General features: G+C 43.5%; 2 protein-coding genes across 2 annotated transcripts; both read right to left on the reverse strand.

Annotated features, from left to right (window-relative positions):
* Positions 1 to 8,831: 8,831 nt before the first annotated feature.
* LOC147978028 (myb transcription factor 42-like) lies at positions 8,832 to 10,466 on the reverse strand. Its single transcript, XM_087516498.1, has 2 exons — positions 10,124 to 10,466; positions 8,832 to 10,029 (listed from the first exon to the last, which is right to left on the reverse strand). The coding sequence occupies exons 1-2, from the start codon at positions 10,357 to 10,359 to the stop codon at positions 9,675 to 9,677; spliced, it is 591 nt and encodes a 196-aa protein (XP_087372624.1). The 5' UTR covers positions 10,360 to 10,466; the 3' UTR covers positions 8,832 to 9,674.
* A 4,483-nt stretch (positions 10,467 to 14,949) lies between these two features.
* Positions 14,950 to 17,585, reverse strand: LOC147978029 (uncharacterized). The gene is made up of 8 exons (XM_087546086.1): positions 17,307 to 17,585; positions 17,085 to 17,201; positions 16,847 to 16,975; positions 16,567 to 16,743; positions 16,043 to 16,183; positions 15,700 to 15,888; positions 15,442 to 15,513; positions 14,950 to 15,339 (listed from the first exon to the last, which is right to left on the reverse strand). The coding sequence occupies exons 1-8, from the start codon at positions 17,556 to 17,558 to the stop codon at positions 15,142 to 15,144; spliced, it is 1,275 nt and encodes a 424-aa protein (XP_087402212.1). The 5' UTR covers positions 17,559 to 17,585; the 3' UTR covers positions 14,950 to 15,141.
* Between the last annotated feature and the right edge of the window lie 2,271 nt (positions 17,586 to 19,856).

Below are 19,856 nucleotides of genomic sequence, written 5' to 3' on the forward strand. Positions count from 1 at the left end.
CCTTTCTTTCGACATTGATGGTTGGTCGGAAGAAATCGACGATGGCCCAGGTACACATTCTTCCTGCATTTGTCCAGGTATATACTTTCAGTGTCATCTAAACAGTGCGTGCATGCGTGGTATCCTTTGTTTGTCTGTCCTGAAAGGTTACTGAGAGCGGGCCAATCGTTGATGGTCACGAACATCAACGCCTTTAGGTTAAATTCCTCCTGTCTGTGCTCATCCCACGTACGTACACCGTTTCCATTCCACGGCTGTAAAAGTTCTTCAACTAATGGCCTTAGGTACACATCAATGTCGTTGCCGGGTTGCTTAGGGCCTTGGATGAGAACTGGCATCATAATGAACTTCCGCTTCATGCACATCCAAGGAGGAAGGTTATACATACATAGAGTCATGGGCCAGGTGCTGTGATTGCTGCTCTGCTCCATGAAAGGATTAATGCCATCCGCGCTTAAAGCAAACCATACATTCCTTGGGTCCTTTGCAAACTCATCCTAGTACTTTCTCTCGATTTTTCTCCACTGCGACCCGTCAGCGGGTGCTCTCAACTTCCCATCTTTCTTCCGGTTCTCACTGTGCCATCGCATCAACTTGGCATGCTCTTCGTTTCTGAACAGACGTTTCAACCGTGGTATTATAGGAGCATACCACATCACCTTCGCAGGAACCCTCTTCCTGGGGGGCTCGCCGTCAACATCACCAGGGTCATCTCGTCTGATCTTATACCGCAATGCACCGCATACCGGGCATGCGTTCAGATCCTTGTATGCACCGCGGTAGAGGATGCATTCATTAGGGCATGCATGTATCTTCTCCACCTCCAATCCTAGAGGGCATACGACCTTCTTTGCTGCGTATGTACTGCCGGGCAATTCGTTATCCTTTGAAAGCTTCTTCTTCAATATTTTCAGTAGCTTCTCAAATCCTTTGTCAGCCACAGCATTCTCTGCCTTCCACTGCAGCAATTCCAGTACGGTACCGAGCTTTGTATTGCCATCTTCGCAATTGGGGTACAACCCTTTTTTGTGATCCTCTAACATGCGATCGAACTTCAGCTTCTCCTTTGGACTTTCGCGTTGTGTCCTTGCATCGACAATGACCCGGCGGAGATCATCATCATCGGGCACATCATCTGGTTCCTCTTGATCTTCAGCAGCTTCATCCGTTGCAGCATCATTGGGCACATCATCTGGTTCATCTTGATCTTCACCAGATCCCCCCGTTGCAGCATCACCGTATTCAGGGGGCACATAGTTGTCATCGTACTCTTCTTCTTCGCCGTCTTCCATCATAACCCCTATTTCTCCGTGCCTCGTCCAAACATTATAGTGTGGCATGAAACCCTTGTAATGCAGGTGGGAGTGAAGGATTTTCCGGTTAGAGTAAGACCTCGTATTCCCACATTCAGTGCATGGACAACACATAAAACCATTCTGTTTGTTTGCCTCAGCCGCATCAAGAAACTCATGCACGCCCTTAATGTACTCTGAGGTGTGTCTGTCACCGTACATCCATTGCCGGTTCATCTGCGTGCATTATATATAATTAAGTGTCCAAATTAATAGAAGTTCATCATCACATTAAAACCAAAGTGCATACATAGTTCTCATCTAACAACATATAGCTCTCCAGAGCATCTAATTAATTAAACCATACATTGAAACTATGTAAAACTTTTCAATGCGAAAACAAATGCGATCATAATCGCAACTAAGGTAACAATTGATCCAGCGGCATAATGATACCAAGCCTTGGTATGAATGGCATATTTTCTAATCTTTTTAATCTTCAAGCGCATTGCATCCATCTTGATCTTGTGATTATCGACGACATCCGCAACATGCAACTCCAATATCGTCTTCTCCTCCTCAATTTTTTTTATTTTTTCCTTCAACAAATTGTTTTCTTCTTCAACTAAATTTAACCTCTCGATAATAGGGTCAGTTGGCATTTCCGATTCACATACATCCTACATAAATAAAATCTATGTCACGTTGGTCGGCATAATTTTCATAAACAATAAATGAACCAATAGTTATAAAGATAATATATATACCACATCCGAATCATAGACAGGACGAGGGCCGACGGGGGCAGATACCAAAACCATCGCACTATATAAGATGCAATAATAAAAGTAAGAAAATAATACAAGTATCTATGTAAACATACAAGTAAGAATATTTTTCCTTTCAGAAAGAAGATAAGAACAAGAGGCTCACCACGGTGGTGCCGGCGATGAGCTTGGCGCGGGTGATCAACGGCGGTGAAGACGGGGATGGGGTGTGACGGACCGCTAAATCTAGACAAATATTGAGGAAAATGGAGCTTGGAGGTCGAGCTTGGAGAGGAGAAAGCTTAAGTAGTGTGGCTCGGGCATTCCATCAAACACCTTGTGTGCATAGGAGGTGAGCTAGAGCACCACCAAGCCCTCTCCCCCTCGGCCAGAAAAAAACAAAGCAGTGTGCTCTGCTTTTACACGAGGGGGTATATATAGACACCTCATTGGTCCCATTGGTCGAACAAGAGGCTCCACTTTAGTCCCGGTTCATGCCACCAACCGGGACCAATGATGGTGGGCCAGGAGCGAGGCCTATTGGTCCCGGTTCGTCCCACCAATCGGGACCATAAAGTTCAGATGAACCGGGACCAATGGCCCACGTGGCCCGGCCGGCCCCCTGGGCTCACGAACCGGATCCAATGCCCCCATTGGTCCCGGTTCTGAACTGAACCGGGACTAATGGGCTAACCCGGCCTGGACCAAAGCCCTGTTTTCTACTGGTACCACCTCATCATTGCCGCCAGCGAGGGAGGCACCGACCACCGCGAGGAAGGAAGGCAAAGCCCAGCCAGGAGCGCCTCGTCGCCCCCCTTGACTTCTCCGAAACAAAGGAACAACATGTCCAAAGCCACTAGGGACGAACTACTAGTAGTTAACCTACAGCTACAGGCGGAAGGGGCCCTCCCCGCTCACCGCCGGCGAAGGCGGATCTGGGGCATGAGATTGGGCTGAAGGGGTGGGGGCGGAGAGAAGGAGGAAGAAGAAACTCCCTCTTGGCATCTAACGGCAATTGGGCCAACGAAACCTCCCTCCTAGTGCTGCTGCTGCTGTTTCTTCTTGGTATGTTCCTCGAAGCGCGAGGCGAAGTCTGCACATATACATGCACTGCGTGTAGTGCGAGGAGCCAAAGCATTCGGTTTGGCACTCTCCGATCGACCTCCCCGCAGCCGCCGTCACGGCGACGAGGACGAGCAGCAGGACGAAACACCGCACAGCAGCGCTGCGCTTCCAACCCATGGCTTAATTATACTATGTGTGTACCAACTGGCTTCAAGCTGATTGAGATATGCTACCAGTACGTGTGTCTGGTATTGATAGAGGAGTGGCTGGAGCGGAAGAGTGGATGAGGCCGGCCAGAGGAGGGGAGACATGCATGTACGCATCGCATGTCATGTGCATGGCCAACACACACCACGTGTATCATCCATCGAGGCCGGCCGATCCGACATTTGCGCGCGCGCATGCATGTGCACGGGCATGGGCGTCAGCGCGCACATAGCTCGGTCTCCTCCTCCTCCTCCTCCCCTCAACAATACAGTATCAACTCCCTGTAAACAACTATAAGACATTTTAGATCATGGAGTACTAATTAAGGAGGAGTATCAACTTGCTATAGGAAGAACAAAATAATTTCCACTTTCATCAACTGGCTCGGTAGCTAGCAAGATAGATATAGACAAGGTCTTTTTCCTAGAGAAGGGTAGAGAGGAGATGGTCGTGAAGGCAGAGAAGATTTTGCAGGTGGCCGTGTGGAGCATTCACTCTTAATTTCCTTTCCACTCCCTGGCGGTGTGGAGCATTCGTGATGGTGGAGGAATTGCTCTGCTGTTCTTGCTCCCGCGCAACCTTAATTTCCTTTCCTGTATGAAAGGTTTTCGGTTTGTATGACGTTGGTCCTTGTTGTAGATCTATACTTCTCTCTTTTTTTTCCGGAAAATTCCAATGTAGTACAGAGCACCCTAGAAGTAAATAAAATTACAGAAAGGTCATCAGACCACACAACAAGCACAGCTGCCGACTGAGCGAGTTGAAGGCGTGCCATGGCCGCCGCCACTGCTCCATAGCTGGAGCCAGCACCTTGTAAAGATGACCATGGCGACCGTGAAGTCTTCGGCCATAAGACCAACACCCTGATAAAGCCATCGTTGCCAAGGAATCTTTGCCAGGAACCACAGATCCAGCACCCCCTACACACCAGTACCCCACCTCTGCGCCATCATTGGAGGGTTTTTCAGTGCAACGGCGAAGAGGAGGGGTAAAAATTTGAGATTGTTACGACAAAAACTTGATGCACATCGTGTACAGACATGACACTCTTCCACCATGTGTAAGTGTTTCTAACGAAAACAACCGCCAGACACACAAATCAATTTTTAGAAATATTGTAAACTTAAAACATTTTCCATGGGTAATAGACGCTACTGGAAGCTCCGTGCTCAAAATTTGCAACTTTTTGAGCTGGTTTACTATTTCCGCGGCATTGATTGAATTTCCGGCAACTAAAAATGGCAAAAAGATTTGGGCGTGCGAACGAGCTCGGAATGGGATGAAAATTTGCAATGTGTCTTCACTGGACACCTCTAGGGTGTGGTAAAATTTTGAGATCATTACGACAAAAACTTGATGCACATCATGTGCAAACAGGACACTTTCACGTCCGAAGTAGCAGTGTTAACTTATATATACTCCCTCCATTTTTTATACAAGACCACTATCGAAATTACAATTTGCAGCTATACAAAGTGACTAACATCAATCGAGGTAAAATTGATAACGTTTGCCTCATACTAGGAACCGAGAACATTAATACCCCTTGCATGCATGCGGGGTTGAGAAGGTTGGTGTGCATGCACCACATTAGTCAACCAACGAGGAGTGAGAGGGTTGTCTTGTTGTGCGTTGAAGAGAAAAATACACATTAATTAACACGTCTAGCAAGGAGAAAAGACTAGATTGCTACATCTGCTTTAAGTAGGCATTAATTTCTACCTTGGTATCTGTAATACAAGTTTGTGACCTTGCATACAAAAATGAAGGAAGTATCTTTTTTTGCACGGGTCATCCAATTTATATGCCCGCCACTGATACCCTACATACCAGTGGCGGGTAGTTAACCTTGCCCATCAGTGCTCACTTTCATTACGTGGGCAAATTGGGGGAATACATTTGTAGCGGGCGCTTACGCTAACAACAGTGGCGGGTATGTTTTGCTACCCGCTATTGCTGCGTTTCAAAAATAGCAGTGATGGGTGTCTGCCTTTGCCTGCCATTAATTTGAGACCATTTATATGCCTTTTTCCCAGTAGTGAACTATGGGACACGAGATAGAGAGAGATTGGAATGTGAGGAGACTGCGGAGTGAGAGAGATGTGGGTGGTGTTGGTGGGTGGTAAGGGGTTAGCAGCTAAGGCTTGGGAGGTTTCTATACAAGATGTTTCTAATGGGCCTAGCGAGCCGGTATTTTTTGGTGGCAGGTGTAGAAAACGACCCGCCTCACAATATTGTGTTTATGCTCCGAGGTGGGTGTGAACAATGATAAGTCTCGAATGTCTACCTGCTATGGACATTACGAACCTCTCAAAAAAAATCTACAGACTTTACGTCCGAGTCTCTGTTGGTGGTAAAAATGTGGCCCATCTTGAATATCACTACGTTTGAGTTGGATTAAGCTATCTAAGACGGGGGGTTTAGCCCCACCTTGATAACTTGCTTTGTAGTGATATCTTTTTTGTTTTTGTGGGTTTTTTCTAGTGATATCACATGTCGTTACTTTTATATATTTCATAGACGAACATAAAAAGATCGACGCTATTTACCATCGTATGTGAACATTGAGCATGCATCCTGCAAACGAAGTGACAAGAATTTTCTTTTTCGTTTGGGTGCTGCTCAAACCTGCGCAGCTTTTCTATTTTCTCCTCCATCTTATTTCATGTGTAGCCACAGAACATATATAAACAAAAAGAAACGAAAGCACGGCGACGCGCGCTACACACGCGGCATCACACTCACACAACCATAGCTCGGCGCCACGGCGACAGTGACGGCCGTTATTATTGCATGAAAACTGAAAAAATCAAGCTAGTGAAAAATTTGGAGGAAGAAGTACGAGTGACGGGAGGGCACTAGGTAGCCAGCAAAGCTAGCTAGTATTTCGCAGAAATACGGCGCCCCCAAGCTTGGATAGGCTTAGAAAGGCACTCGGCGTAGCAGCGATCTTGTGCTGGCTTGGCCAGATTCCAGCAGATCCGCCAGCACTTGGAGAACGACTTGGCCTCAGACGCCTTCGCGACGAGGAGGAGCAGGCCCAACACAACGGCGATGCGCTTCGATCCCATGGCTGGAGTATCAACTGGCTACGAACTGATTGAGATACACTAGCACAGGTACGTACCTACGTAGGACGTGTGGTATTTATAGAGGAGAGGTGGCCGGAACTACGGAAGAGTGGATGAGACCGGCCGGAGATAACAGGCATATGCGTGCATGTGCATGGCCACGTGTATCATCCATCGAGGCCGGCCGATCCGACATTTGCGCGCGGGCCGCATGCACGGCGCTCCATCTTCTGTGTCACGACTCGACCTGCCACGTCTCACCGCCGGCCACCTAGAGCTTCTACATCGGCAATAATGGAGAAATCTAACCCTCTAATATTCCGCGGGCATGTCCGGACTTGTCCATGGACAAGAGCAGGCTGTCCCTAACTTATCCTCGTCCGCAACAGCCGTTTCGCTGATATTCAAACCCTTAAATTCGTACACAAACATGCAACGTGAATCAACACATGTATAGTTAGTTTCATAGGACGGGACATAGGACATTGTTCGTGCATGGCATATGAAACTAAGACATAGGAGTGACTAACATAGGGGAGTTCATCATTTTTTTTATAGAAAGGAGGCGATTGCCCGGCTTAGAATTCATCATACATGGCACTGAACTACCAAAATTTTGCATCTTCTACTTCATAGGACTGTACAGAAAGTTCAACCACAGCCACCCTTGCCCTTGTCCTCGTGGTCGAGGAAGTGACGGTCGAAGAAGCAATAAGGGTTGAGGCGGAACTACTCGATGCCGTAGCTGGATGTGTCGGACGTGGCACTGGGCATGTTCAGATCCTCCTCTTTGGTGGAAGTCCAGTGAAGGCACGAACGGCCCGGGATTGCTTGATCGCGAGGGCCCGAGCAGCCCGGGCTTTCCGTTGGACAGTATGCGGGCACGGTAATCCTCGTCGTCGGCCGCCACTACGCGACACACCTTCTCCCTATCATGACCGGCATGCCGAGCCTTGACCACGGACGCGCGTCCGCAACTTTCACCCCTGGAGCATCTATGGCACTGAGCATTGCTCCCACTGGCCTCAGAGTCCAAGCCCAACGTCGCGGGGACAAGTACCTAGCGACTAGGATACACTGAGCTGGGGTGTCGGAGCCTTCTGCCGGAGACAAGCTCAGCCGCACTCGCCAGCTGCAGAGACGAAGCGTCCGCTGGACGCGCTGTCACCGTTGGATCCCACCTGGAGTGGAGGTGGAGGTGACTGGCTAGTGGATCCGTGGCTGGGCGGCTCCCACGCCAAAGCTCCGTTATCCTCCAGGGAACGGCGGACTCCGACCAGGAGGGCTCTCTCCTCCTCGTCTGAGCACGGCATGGTGGATGGATCCTAGTCAGTGGATCTGTACCAGTCAGACTCAGGTCTGCTATGAGAGCTGGCCATCATGGAGCGGAAGGGGGGACTAGAGAGTGGAGTGGAGTGTTCGAGAGTGAGGACTAGAACTTTGTCCAGGGTGTCGACGGGGTGGGGTATATGTAGCATCGAATTGGTCCAGCCTGCGCCAGTTCGGTGTGACGAACGGGCCTAGACATCTCCAAGCCGCCCCATATCCACCCTACATATAGGCTGGATATGAGGGTTTCGGACAACTGAGACGTTTAGGAGGGAAGGCGGGAGGGTCCGTTAGGGTGGTCTTTTTGAGTCTGGGCGGTGTCAGAGGAGTCGGTCTCGACGTTCAGGAGAGAAGTTGGGGGTTCGATTTAATGCTCTTACTTCACGTACTACTCCCTAGAAGAGAAGTATAGGCTATCAAGTAATTAGCTAGCTAGCGAGCTAGATGCACACAAGGTATTGTGAACTATCCATTTGTAATACATGATAAGTCGATATTCTTGTTAAAACAAATACATAAATAGATGCTACAATCAACTATAACGTGTGCAAAATAAAATGTAAGCATGTTCTTCATTTACATTTTGAAAACAATAAAACATATGAATCATGTGGTAATGTAATGTTTAAAAAAGAGAAAAAATATTAGATTGAAGTCAAGAGAATGCCATTTTTAATGAAAGAAAGTGAAGCATGAATTATATAGCTTTGCTCCAAGTGTCCAACACATATACCATTCATGCTCATGCAAAACGTTTGCGTAGCCCAGAGACTGATAGGTACACATATTGTACTTATAGCTACCAGATTTCTATGCCAATTCATTGAGCTGTGAAAATTCCCACAAGATCATCAAAGCTACATCAATCACTTGTTTAGTAACCATATTCTAATCTAATCATGCTAAAGGTAACTCTTGACACTTTATTTAACAAAATATAGAGAAGACACACAAACATAGGGAGACTCGACTTTTGTTTGACAAAAAAGAGGTATTCCTCTCCGATTTCCATTACTAGAAATCTCGTTTCGGCTAGATCACCAAGGAAACAACAGAAAACTAAACAACCTACTATCTAATAATGAGACAGGGACTGAACTAAATAAAAAAAACACAAGGTTGTGCAACGTGAGCGCTTTATTTATAGCCACATAACTTTGTAAGTCTTTCATTTCATTGCTTACCTAAGAGCATCTCCAACGGCCGTACAAAAATCTCGTGCCCAATAAAAATTATGGCACGCCACTTTAGCACTTTTAGTGTGCCGGGACCAACATTGCTTTAACAGACGCCCAAAGACGCGCGTCTAAAAAGCATACAGTGCAAATTGTGAAGCGCGCGCAATCCGGAGCCCAAAATATGCTGCGTGCGATAGCGTTTTTCAGCGCGCGCCCAAAAGTTTTTAGCGCTACAACATCTGCTGGAGCTGTTGGGCGCCCAAAAAAACTAATTTTTAGTCCACGGAGCTCTTTTTGGGCGCCTGTTGGAGATGCTCTAAGCTATGGCTTTAGCTTTAGTACTGTTGGATAAATCATGTAAAGTTCTTAGGATTTCATATAATGAACGATTATCATATTTATAAAAAGAACTTTCAAAATAGAAGTGTGGTCCACAAAGTAAAGCATTTTAAGATCATCATCCTCTACTTCTCTAATGCATGGTATAAAATTGGGTAGGAGTATTAGCAAGAGTAGTTCATATCTGAACTTTTGAAGGAACACATGCATGAGCATTAAATGAAGAGTAATGAACTGGCTGTGATGGGATCAATTCAAACTTGTGAGGATTAGTTTGTGCGTCATACATATATAGTAGTAGTCAGTGTGCATATGCATAGTACAATAACAGGACTGTCTCTTACGGTACAGAAACCATCGACCGAAGTACAGTATATGTAAACACCAGGTGATTACCGATCAACCGATGATATGACACCCACCAAATTAAGTAGACGCACTGCACGGCGTAGACAGGGTGAGCTCCAGGTTCAGTTCAGCGAGGAACCTGCTGTCGGCGTCCGATAATGCGCAGGCTTTGCTGCTTCCGGCGTCCGACACTGCACTGTCGTCGGTAGGACGGCCGGGTCGCTCGTCGCGTACTTGGTTTGGCACCGCCCTTCGCAGATGCTCTCCGGGTTGTGTTGGGTGATCATGTGACGAGGCTAGCAAAGCCTGCAGTAGCACACGATGGCTTTCGGGATCGGCGCCGCCCGTGCGCCTCCTCATCGCCGGCGAACCCCAGTGGGCCTCGACCTCCTCGCCCGTCCTCCCAGGCAGCCTCCCGGCGATGATGGACCAGCTGGATAGACATATTCATGACTCGTCATCAGCAGAACATACACAGAAGCTAGTAGCTATGATTGATGTATGCGTCTTAGTCACGTAGCAGGTACCGGTTTCCGAGCAAAGCATGCAGCTTGATGAGGAGGTCCTCCTCGTCCTCGGAGAAGCTCGTCGTCGTCCCAGCAAGTAGTCTCCTTGTAGCCGTAGTCGGCTGCAGCGACGACGGCGCATCACTGCTAGCAGTGGTCAGGCGCCCCGCGAGAAGCTTCGGCCGGCGGCGGCTCCATTGCCGGCCGTGCCTCGCCGTCATCGGCTGCCTGCTCGGACTGCGTCGTGGCTCCCTCATGGCTAGTAGCTGGTACGTGCTAGCTTGCGATGGTTAGGTCGACTTAGATATAGGGTTAGATAGCTAGGGGGGAAGATGAGGTGTGTGTGGCAATATATGTTGGCATATAAAGCATGCGTGCATGAGCTCCATTTCTATTTATTTTTGGCAGTTGACCGGGAGTAAGAGCAAGACCGGCCGGTTGGATCGCGTCAGCTGGACGACGAGTCGGCGATGGAGCTAGCTAGCTAGCTAGCCACGCCCACGCGCGTGCGCTGCCTCTTTTGTTAGTTGTGGCTTGTGGCATCGTGTGCTGCCTGCATGCGCGCACGTACGTACCGGTACTACTGTAGCATGCATGCCGCCTTACGGTCCGCAGCACCGTACCTACCCCGCACATATCACAGGTGCCTATAATATGTGGTACAGTGCAACTACGATGTCGATTTATATTTCGGCCACATATGAGATTGCCGAGTGAAAAAGGAAAAGATGTATGTTTTTGTCTCTCAATTTATATTTGAATTTCTCCGCAAAAGAATTAGATTTGATTTTAACTGAATATATAGGAATTGCTTCCTATGATGTAATGTTTTTTAACATTTTTTAAATCAAGTTACATACAACGCCAAAAGTTTTTAAGAACTACATAAAAACTAAAGAAAAAAGTGGTGGCTTCAGAATCTCGATGTAATTTATATTATTTCTGAGGTGTTTTGTATTTCTGATGAACTTTGCCAATATATCAGGATACATTTCACAAAAAGAGTTAAAAAGATAATAGTCAAAAAAATGTATAAACAAAGAAAACTGACAGTTGGTACAACGCCAAAAGAACTTTCTAAAGGCGCTCGTGCCCATCCAGCCAATTAGGTGCGGCCACCTCCCCCGTACCCTGATGTACCATCCAATTTAGTTTCCATTTGAGAATCTAGGGTATTTCCCTCACCTAGTCTCACCAACTTTTTGTCACACAAATGTACGCGCACGGCATATGGTGCCTTCATGGTTGCAGCATTCTCCTTCCTCTATCTCTCTTGCATAGCATTTTATATCTTAGGGCCCTTTAGATACTTAATATCTTTTAAATCAAAATTATATGTTGGTTTTTAAATATATTTTAATCCTAGTGACAAGACCTTTCCAACAAGAACAATAATGGATATTTTTCACAGTCTTGTCAAATTTCACTGTTCCACAAGTTGATTGAAATAAATATCACAAATACTAGCTATTATTTAAAAGAATAAAAATGTTAAATTGTTTTAGAAATGCATTGCATTTATTTCAAAATGATTTCAAAATTTTCAACAGGAATAAAAACGGATTCAAAATATTGATTTCAATTAGCAACTATGAAAATGAATTCATTTTTCAACATATGTTTTCTATAAAATTGATTTCCATTATTTCAAAACACTAATTTAATTATCTTAATCTTTATAATTTGGAATATTTTTGAAACATATATCTCAGCAATATTAGCACATTTTCCAGTTTATCTTACTTCAAATATTTCATAGCTCACATATTTCACATATCTGAAATATTTCTAATGCATACATGTCCATAATTTAAGTAGATATTTAAATTTGACTTATTTGAAATATTTCATGCATTTTAGTTTTTCCAAAATCTATCTTTATAATTTAAAAAAATCAATTATTTCATTAACTATCTCATTTTTCAATTAAAATGGTTTCAAATACTTAAAATCATCTAACTCAATTATTGACAAACAATTATTTCAATTATTGCCATCCAGTGATTTCAATTATTTCCATCCAATGATTTCAATTATTTTAAATAACTGATTTCAATTGTTTCACACTTGCCTTTTAATTATTTAAGACAAATGTATAACCATAAAATTATAATGATTGTTTCATAAAAACATTTTTCATTAATTCACATTTTTTCAATATTTAAAATATTTCACAAAACTAATGTTTCACTTAATCCTATTTCTGTTTCACATGATTTAAATATGACATAGATAGCATATTTCACTCTTTTTAAAATGTTCACATATTTAATATTTTCCTTTTTTCAAATATTTCTGGAACACTATCTCAGTACTTTCATTTATTTGAAATATTTTTCACATATCTCATATTTAACTTATTTTGAAATATTTCGCATATTTGAAACAAGTTTGCACTTATTTCATCTATTTCAGTAATTTACTGGATCACTATTTCATTATTTTGTATTTTCTAACATATTTGTAATAGAATATTTTAAAATTTTGACGTATTTAAACATATCACTATTTCACCATACAACTAATTAACTTATTTTGAAATATTTCACATTGTAAAATAAGTTTCTGACTTCATGCCTTGTCTTAATAGTTTACCAAATCATGATTTCAATTATTTTGAAATATTTCACTTATGTGAAATAAGTTATTTCACACATTTCATTATATCGCAATTTTACATTAATTGTTTTTGAAATATTACATATATGTGAAATATATTTGTCACTTATTTCATATATTTCCATTTTTGAGTGAAATTTATTTCAGTCTGTTACTTATTTCAATTATTTTATAGCAGTTATTCAACCATTTCAAATAATTCCAAAACGAGCTTCAGTTACTGATTTATAGTTTCACTAACTTCACATATTCCCTAGATTAATTTCCATGATTTTGGGATAGTTGCCTAACTTCACATATTTTATTAGCTTGCTTATTTCAAAGAATTTCACTTATTGATCTATTTTAATAATTGAAATATGTGTTCAATTTCACTTGAGATGATCAAATGTATATAAAACTCATTTCAAATATTACTGAAACATAAAATTTAAATTAGTTCAAATATATGCAAGGTTTGTTTGGTACAAATTCAAATATAAAGAAGGTTCAAAATCTAAATTTGGGTAACGCTCTTATTTTGAAATATTTCGCATATTTGAAGCAAGTTGCCATCTCTCGTGCACCCACCCTTGTTGTACTACCGGTGCACCAGTCATCCAAAATACACTCTAGAAGTATTTGAAAAATCTAAAAGTAATTTTGCAGATACAGAAAACATATATCTATTATGTCATAAAAATTTCAAATTCAAAATAGAACAAAAAATATAGAAACAAAAATGACAAACCATGTTATGAAAAGTACCCATTTCAGATTGGGTCATGAATTTGGCCCATTAACATAAGCAATGTCGTATTTTTTATTTTTGTTTCTCAAGCTGTGACGTGGTTAATATATGTTATGTGTACATACTAGATTATTTTGAGATTTTTCTAAAACTTGTAGTGCGGCATTTGGGCGTCCGGTGCACTTCATACGTTCCCCATCCCAGTCGCCTACATTTTCTCTTTTGCCTCTAGTATGCCTGTGTCGCCAACAAGGGTTGTTGCCTCATGTGGGCGACTATGTGTCAATCTGGGGCAAAAAATCACACAATGCATCATCGGAACCACTTTCAAGGTTGAAGACTGACAAAAAGTGTTTGATTTTGCATATTAGGAGGTCAAGACATCAAAGTTGGTGGACCATAACAGGAACTTGAAACAAGAGACCATGTTTATTTTTTCTTTCTGATTTCACTTCGCTGTAGCAAGCTAGAATTACCTCTACCTGGGATGGGCACCTGTTCATGATTCGATTCACCAACTTAAACAACATCTTCAGGTTCTGTTGTTCCTACTTCCTAGAGTTGAACATTCCAGTGTCAGGCAATTTGAAAAACTCACAATGACTGCATTTTTAAAGCCATTGACCGAAGCATGTACGCCCGCCAAAAGAAATTCAGAGAGGAGCTGAAATGGATCCTCCACTGCGCTCATAGAACGGCCTACTAATCTTAGGACGACTCACTGCAGGCATTCAGATAGTTCGGTTGTACTTGTGGTACCCGGGAAAAGTAAATCTAAAGGCAAGGATATGTACCGGGTAAGGATCCACGGTTCGTGTCTTCCCGGAGATTGGTGCAGCCAATTAGGGTATAAACCTGTAAATCCTTTTCCCAAAACAATACACCCTATAGTATACATCCTGACATATATAGCAAAGAAGTAGTCCTCACATGGGAGGTTGTACAATCTGATACCCTTTTGACAGTGACAAAGTAAGTACCTTGTAGTAAAACAAATCCGGAGTAAATTAACTATACTGCAAATAGCTGCTACTGTACTCGTGAGTTTTTTTTTTTTTGATAGTCAGGTTGTTAATCCTGATACCAGCTGTTCTAACAAAGGTTGAAGGAACTTCAGGAAGGACTGCCAACAACCTATCATCTAACTTGGAACTTCTAGAACCAAGAAAGATGATATATAATACTGAAAGATCTTACTACTATTTAAAGAAACTATTGCTGCAAAAAGATCTTACTACTATTTAAAGCCACAAATCTGCATGTGAAGTGCAAATCAGGTAAATATGTACTTCAACAACAAGCTAGCATAAACAGGCATCTAGCACACTAACACACACAAACAGCAAGTCATAAGCTGCACCTCATCTAAGGTTGAAGGTCCAGTTTGATTGGTAGTTGGAACAAGCAACCAAAAGCAGCAACTACCCACTCTGACAAACATGCGTATTCTGAGTAGATGCAGACAACATCAGAGAGTCAACGATTTGAGAGCGCACAATGACACATCAAGACATAAATGCTCTGAGCAATCAGCATGGCACTTGTGAGAGCGCAAACGCAGCAATTCCTCACCGGGTGACAATGAAATAAAGTTACATACGTATGCTCCTACTTTTGTGGAATATGTACCTGGGACTTCAAAATTTGCAGCCTCCTATTTGTCAAAGTTGATTTCTCCTGTACTAAATTGTCAAACTAACTGATGTACATATATTTTATCCTGCGTTGCAGAAGAGGCATACGGCCTAGGACCAGAAGATCGGGCAGAGTACAATCGTCGATGGCTCTTAAGATGGTCAATTCCTTGTTTTCTAAGAGCATTTGGATTGACGCCTGCCTTGTGAGCAGCAACAACTCCAATTGCTTCCCAGTAGTTCTGGACATTCAGCTGGGGAGAAAAAAAAAGGTGTCTAAGGATCTCTCGCATACAATATCATGTGGTGTATCAGCAGGAAAACTTGAAGGATAATTATCAAGATATCTTACATACCGCTTCAATACCGAATTTATCAGGGGTGTCATCGAGCACCGTCTCATTTTCCTGAACGGTAATGATTAAGGGCTGCAGAATAACAAGAAAAATAATCAAATTTAGCTTTCCTGATAAACACAGAGGGTTACACTTAGGACTCTATCATTAGCTTCACTCATCATGTTGGCAGACAATGATGAACTAATCCAAGCACCACTACATATGCAATTTAAGTGGCAAGATACAGCATCCGTAATATGCACAGGAGAAGTGTACCTTGTTCTTTCTTGCAGTTCGAGAAAAGGCAAGAGCACCATCACCTCCACAGGCATCTCTTGGAAGAATCACACTATCAACATCACTAGCCACTATGCAACCACTGTCCAAAGTACCCTGCCTCCTCGTCACATACTGAGGAGCAGTGCTTAAACCAGCGAGCACACACGGTAGAAAGGTATAACCAATCTGTTAGAAAAAAAAATCAAAAAGGGTCAAGGGACAGGGGAGATGAAATTATAAGCACTACTTAGTATGTACTCCTTAGTTTGATATTGGGCATTTCACTTGTAATTATTTAACTCAATGATGCACAAACAATTTAGAATAAGAGCATAAATACCTCTTCAGCAGCAGATCGTGGGGACACTGATGGGCTGAGTGGTGGGGGCAACACCGCAGGAGCGTGAGCAGCAGGAATTTTGAATTCTTTCACAATTAGGTGACTGATGATTGCTTCAACTCCGGCTAACAGATCAACTCCCTGCGTTGATATTGCGATATAAACAAAATACAAGCTGAGAGATATATTAAATTCTTGCCAGGATATCAGATATATTTCTCCACAACTGATAGGCCTTTCAACGAAATAAGGGCCAACAATTTTCACGTTTATTGAGAAGAGAGGTGCTAACATGTATTCCTGACTTTACATGGGCGCCGACGAATGCATGTTGTTACAACTTGCAAGAGATACGTCAGATGATGCAAACTGTAAGTTGGCATGTCAGAGTAACTCTCCAAACAAGCATATCAAAAGGATAACAAGGGAGCTCCAAGAATGCTTCTTGCAAGTATCAGATACAACAAAGGCAGATACTATCATACAAAAATTAGAAAACAAGTACTTGAGCAGATAAGAATTACCTTTCCTTCCCTATAGCAATCTGAATCTTCAGGATCATCGTCCGGAAAGCGCGCAACAACTGCCACAGCATTCACGCCTGCATGGTTCACTAGTGTGTCGACCGCTCTTAACAGAGAATCAGAGTTCCCCACACTCCCGGTTGATTTCCCACACTTCGGATCGAACCACGTCTTGATCTACAACGTGCATGAGTAGTTCATAAGGTGACATTAAAGATCAGTACATCACCAATGAATTGAGTAATCGTTTCAACCACTACTTTTTTAACAGAATGCGCACCTCCAAAGGAGCATCCGTGACAGTGTACTCTACAACAGGGAGGCCGAGCGAAGCCCTCGCCGCATCTGCGACCTGCAAATGGCGGAGCCGGAGCTCCTCCTCGATCCCGGAGTCCAACACCAAGCCTACCTAGGTTAAATCAGCTACAACGCATCAACGTGTGAAGAAATGAAATTCTGAAATTCCTACAGTGCCACTGCATCTATCAGTATTCAGTAGTTCAGTGCCACTCACTGACCTTGTTCTGGTGGACTGGCTGGAGAGCCCAGGCGCCCTCGGCGAACCTGTCGAGGGCGTATCCCTCCACGTAAAGCGTATTGGGCATCGGCCAGTACAGCATCGCGGCGTTGAGCACCTAGGGTGGGGTGGGGAGGGGAAGCAAAAAGCCTCAGACTTTGAGCCGTCGAGCTCCGGCGGAGGAGCAATGGCATGGAAGAGCGGGCGGAGGACCTGAACTTACGTTGGGGTGGGAGATTACGCAGTCGGCAACGGAGCCGAGGGCGCGCGCCACGGGGAGGGCGTCGCCGGCGAAGCCCCCGACCGCGGCGCCGACCCCCGTGGGGACCACCAGGACGGACGTGTAAGGCCTCTTGAAGGACGGGGACCGCGCGTCGGCGGTGGGGGAGAGGGAATGCGCCCGGGCACGAGCGCGCCGGCGCGGCGGCGGCGGGAGGCCGGCGGGGAGGAACGGTCGCGCGAGGTGGAGCGCCATTGTTTACCACGGCGAGTGAGGGGAGAGCGGGGAAATTGCAGGGGATAAGGTTGGACCGAACATGGCCCACCAGATCGGCCCAGGAGTCTGCGTATCAGCCTTTACCTGGGCCTCATTCACCACTCGGCCCGTCTCATTCACCACTCCCTCCGTCTCATAATATGCACATATTTGATGTAATAACGTCTTATATTATGGGTCAGAGAGAGTATTTTTTAATCTATAATGGTATTTAAGTATCAGCTTGCGCTACTTAATATATACTCCAGCCAATATTTACAACGACGGTACCCCTAGAAATGTTTATAGATTTCATTGCAGATTAAAGGTGAAGATTAGAAGTTATCCCTTCAATAAATAAAATAGATTGTTCTGATCTCCTGTTTGATTCATTGGAGAATAGGAATTAAAATTATTATTTTTTGCGGGTAGGAATTAGAATTAGTTGACCGTGAATGTATGAGAATACAATTTTCAAGTAACTCTAAGATTCGTGTAAACTTTTAAGGAAGGATGTACTGAAGCAAAACTAACAAATATATCAATATTGAGCTGATTAAATACGTACCTCCATCCGGTATTCTGGGGAGAAATTTACACCACGCCCAATGTCTCTGCTTCTGGTAATTACATTGCAAGTTCTACACTGGCGTTATAGTCCCCGGCCACATTTTCCGTATGCACATGTGTTGTGTAATTTACCACGGCTGTTTCATCTGTACATAGCTTTGTGCTGAACGAAGAAGCATATAAACAAGGGGGAGATGCCATGCATGCACAAGGCTAGTGAAGAATATGCCCCATGCACCATTGATCAATCATCAAGCTCACGATCCAAAACTCCACAAGGAAAACTAACTCTTGCGAACCCTATATATGGCGCCAGTCCTCTACGACGTACGTATCAATTAACTGTGAGAGCATGATACAATACAAGCAATGGCTTCATGTGCAATTCTCTCCGTGTACTTCTGCATACTTCTGCTTGTTCTTCTTGCTCCTCATCTCGACGGCTCTTCACTCCCTTCGTCTCATGCCCGGCCATCGCCATACCATCCGGTGAAGTACCCTAACCATGGTGTCTTAACTCTTAATCCCTACGTTTTTTTGAAAAGGAGGTTAATCCCTACGTACAAAAGAAAATCATACTTCCATAGTTAAACTACATAGCAATTGCTTATTCGTATGTAGGGGATGCGTTATCTAATCATGTTGGAAGTTCCTTTGCATCGACTAACATGTGTCTACATTTTTTAGGAGATGGCGGTGGAATAGCGAGACCAGGAGCAGTCAACCCGTCTATCCCTTCGGGTGAGGAACCTTGCGTTAATGCATATGATATCATTTTGTTCATGCTTACATGTTTCCCTAGGCATTAATTTACTAACTTGCTATTTTGTAGGTGATGGCGGTGGAATAGCAAGGCCTGGAGTGAATCCGTCCATCCCTTCGGGTGAATTACCTTGCATTAATCCCTCTATAAACGAAAAACAAACATACCTCATAGTATCTTAACCACATGCAAAATTGTCAAATATTTGTGCGAAATAATATTATATTACTGATTATTTACATGCAAAATGTTTTGTGCGTGCTTCTCTTCCACCAGGTTTAGGCTAACCTGTCCATATTTACAGGAGATTGGGGTGGAATAGCAAGACTGAATCCTAGAGTGAATTCGCCCATCCCTTCCGGTGTTCTGTCTAGCATTAGCTGCTGGAAAATAAAATATACCTAATTGTCTTTACGACATTCACCCGTTACCCGCGCGTTGATGCGGGAACCATGATAAACAGATGCATAATAGGTGCTAAACAATTAAAAGTATTGCAAAAACAAATATAGGATTGCTCCCGGTTTATATTTTAAAAACAATAAATCATATGAAGCATTTGACAAAAATAGAAACTATTGTATTGAAGTAAGTGGGGTGCCAATTTACACAAAAATCTGTAACATGATCTACTATATTGGCTCTAAGCGTCCAATGTATATAACAATTATGAACACCCAAAAAATAGTGAAATTATGGGTATATTAGTGCATAGATTGTAACTTATGACCACATGCATGACTTGATGATGTGGCATGGTTACATGAATAGGGAAAATAAGTACTTATGACCACATGCATGACTTGATGATGTGGCATTGTTGCATGAGGACGAAAAATAGGTAGTGGGTTACAACTATTTAAGAATAGAAGATATGTGTGTAGAAAAAAACTTTATAGTGTTGATTATTACCTGTGAGGTATGAGTCGCTTAGTCCGTTAGTTGTTTCACCACGTGTTAACTAA

The sequence above is a fragment of the Triticum urartu genome, chromosome 3A, assembly GCF_056163025.1.
Source record: "Triticum urartu cultivar PI428250 chromosome 3A, HENAU_Tu73, whole genome shotgun sequence".
NCBI classification, from domain to species: domain Eukaryota; kingdom Viridiplantae; phylum Streptophyta; class Magnoliopsida; order Poales; family Poaceae; genus Triticum; species Triticum urartu.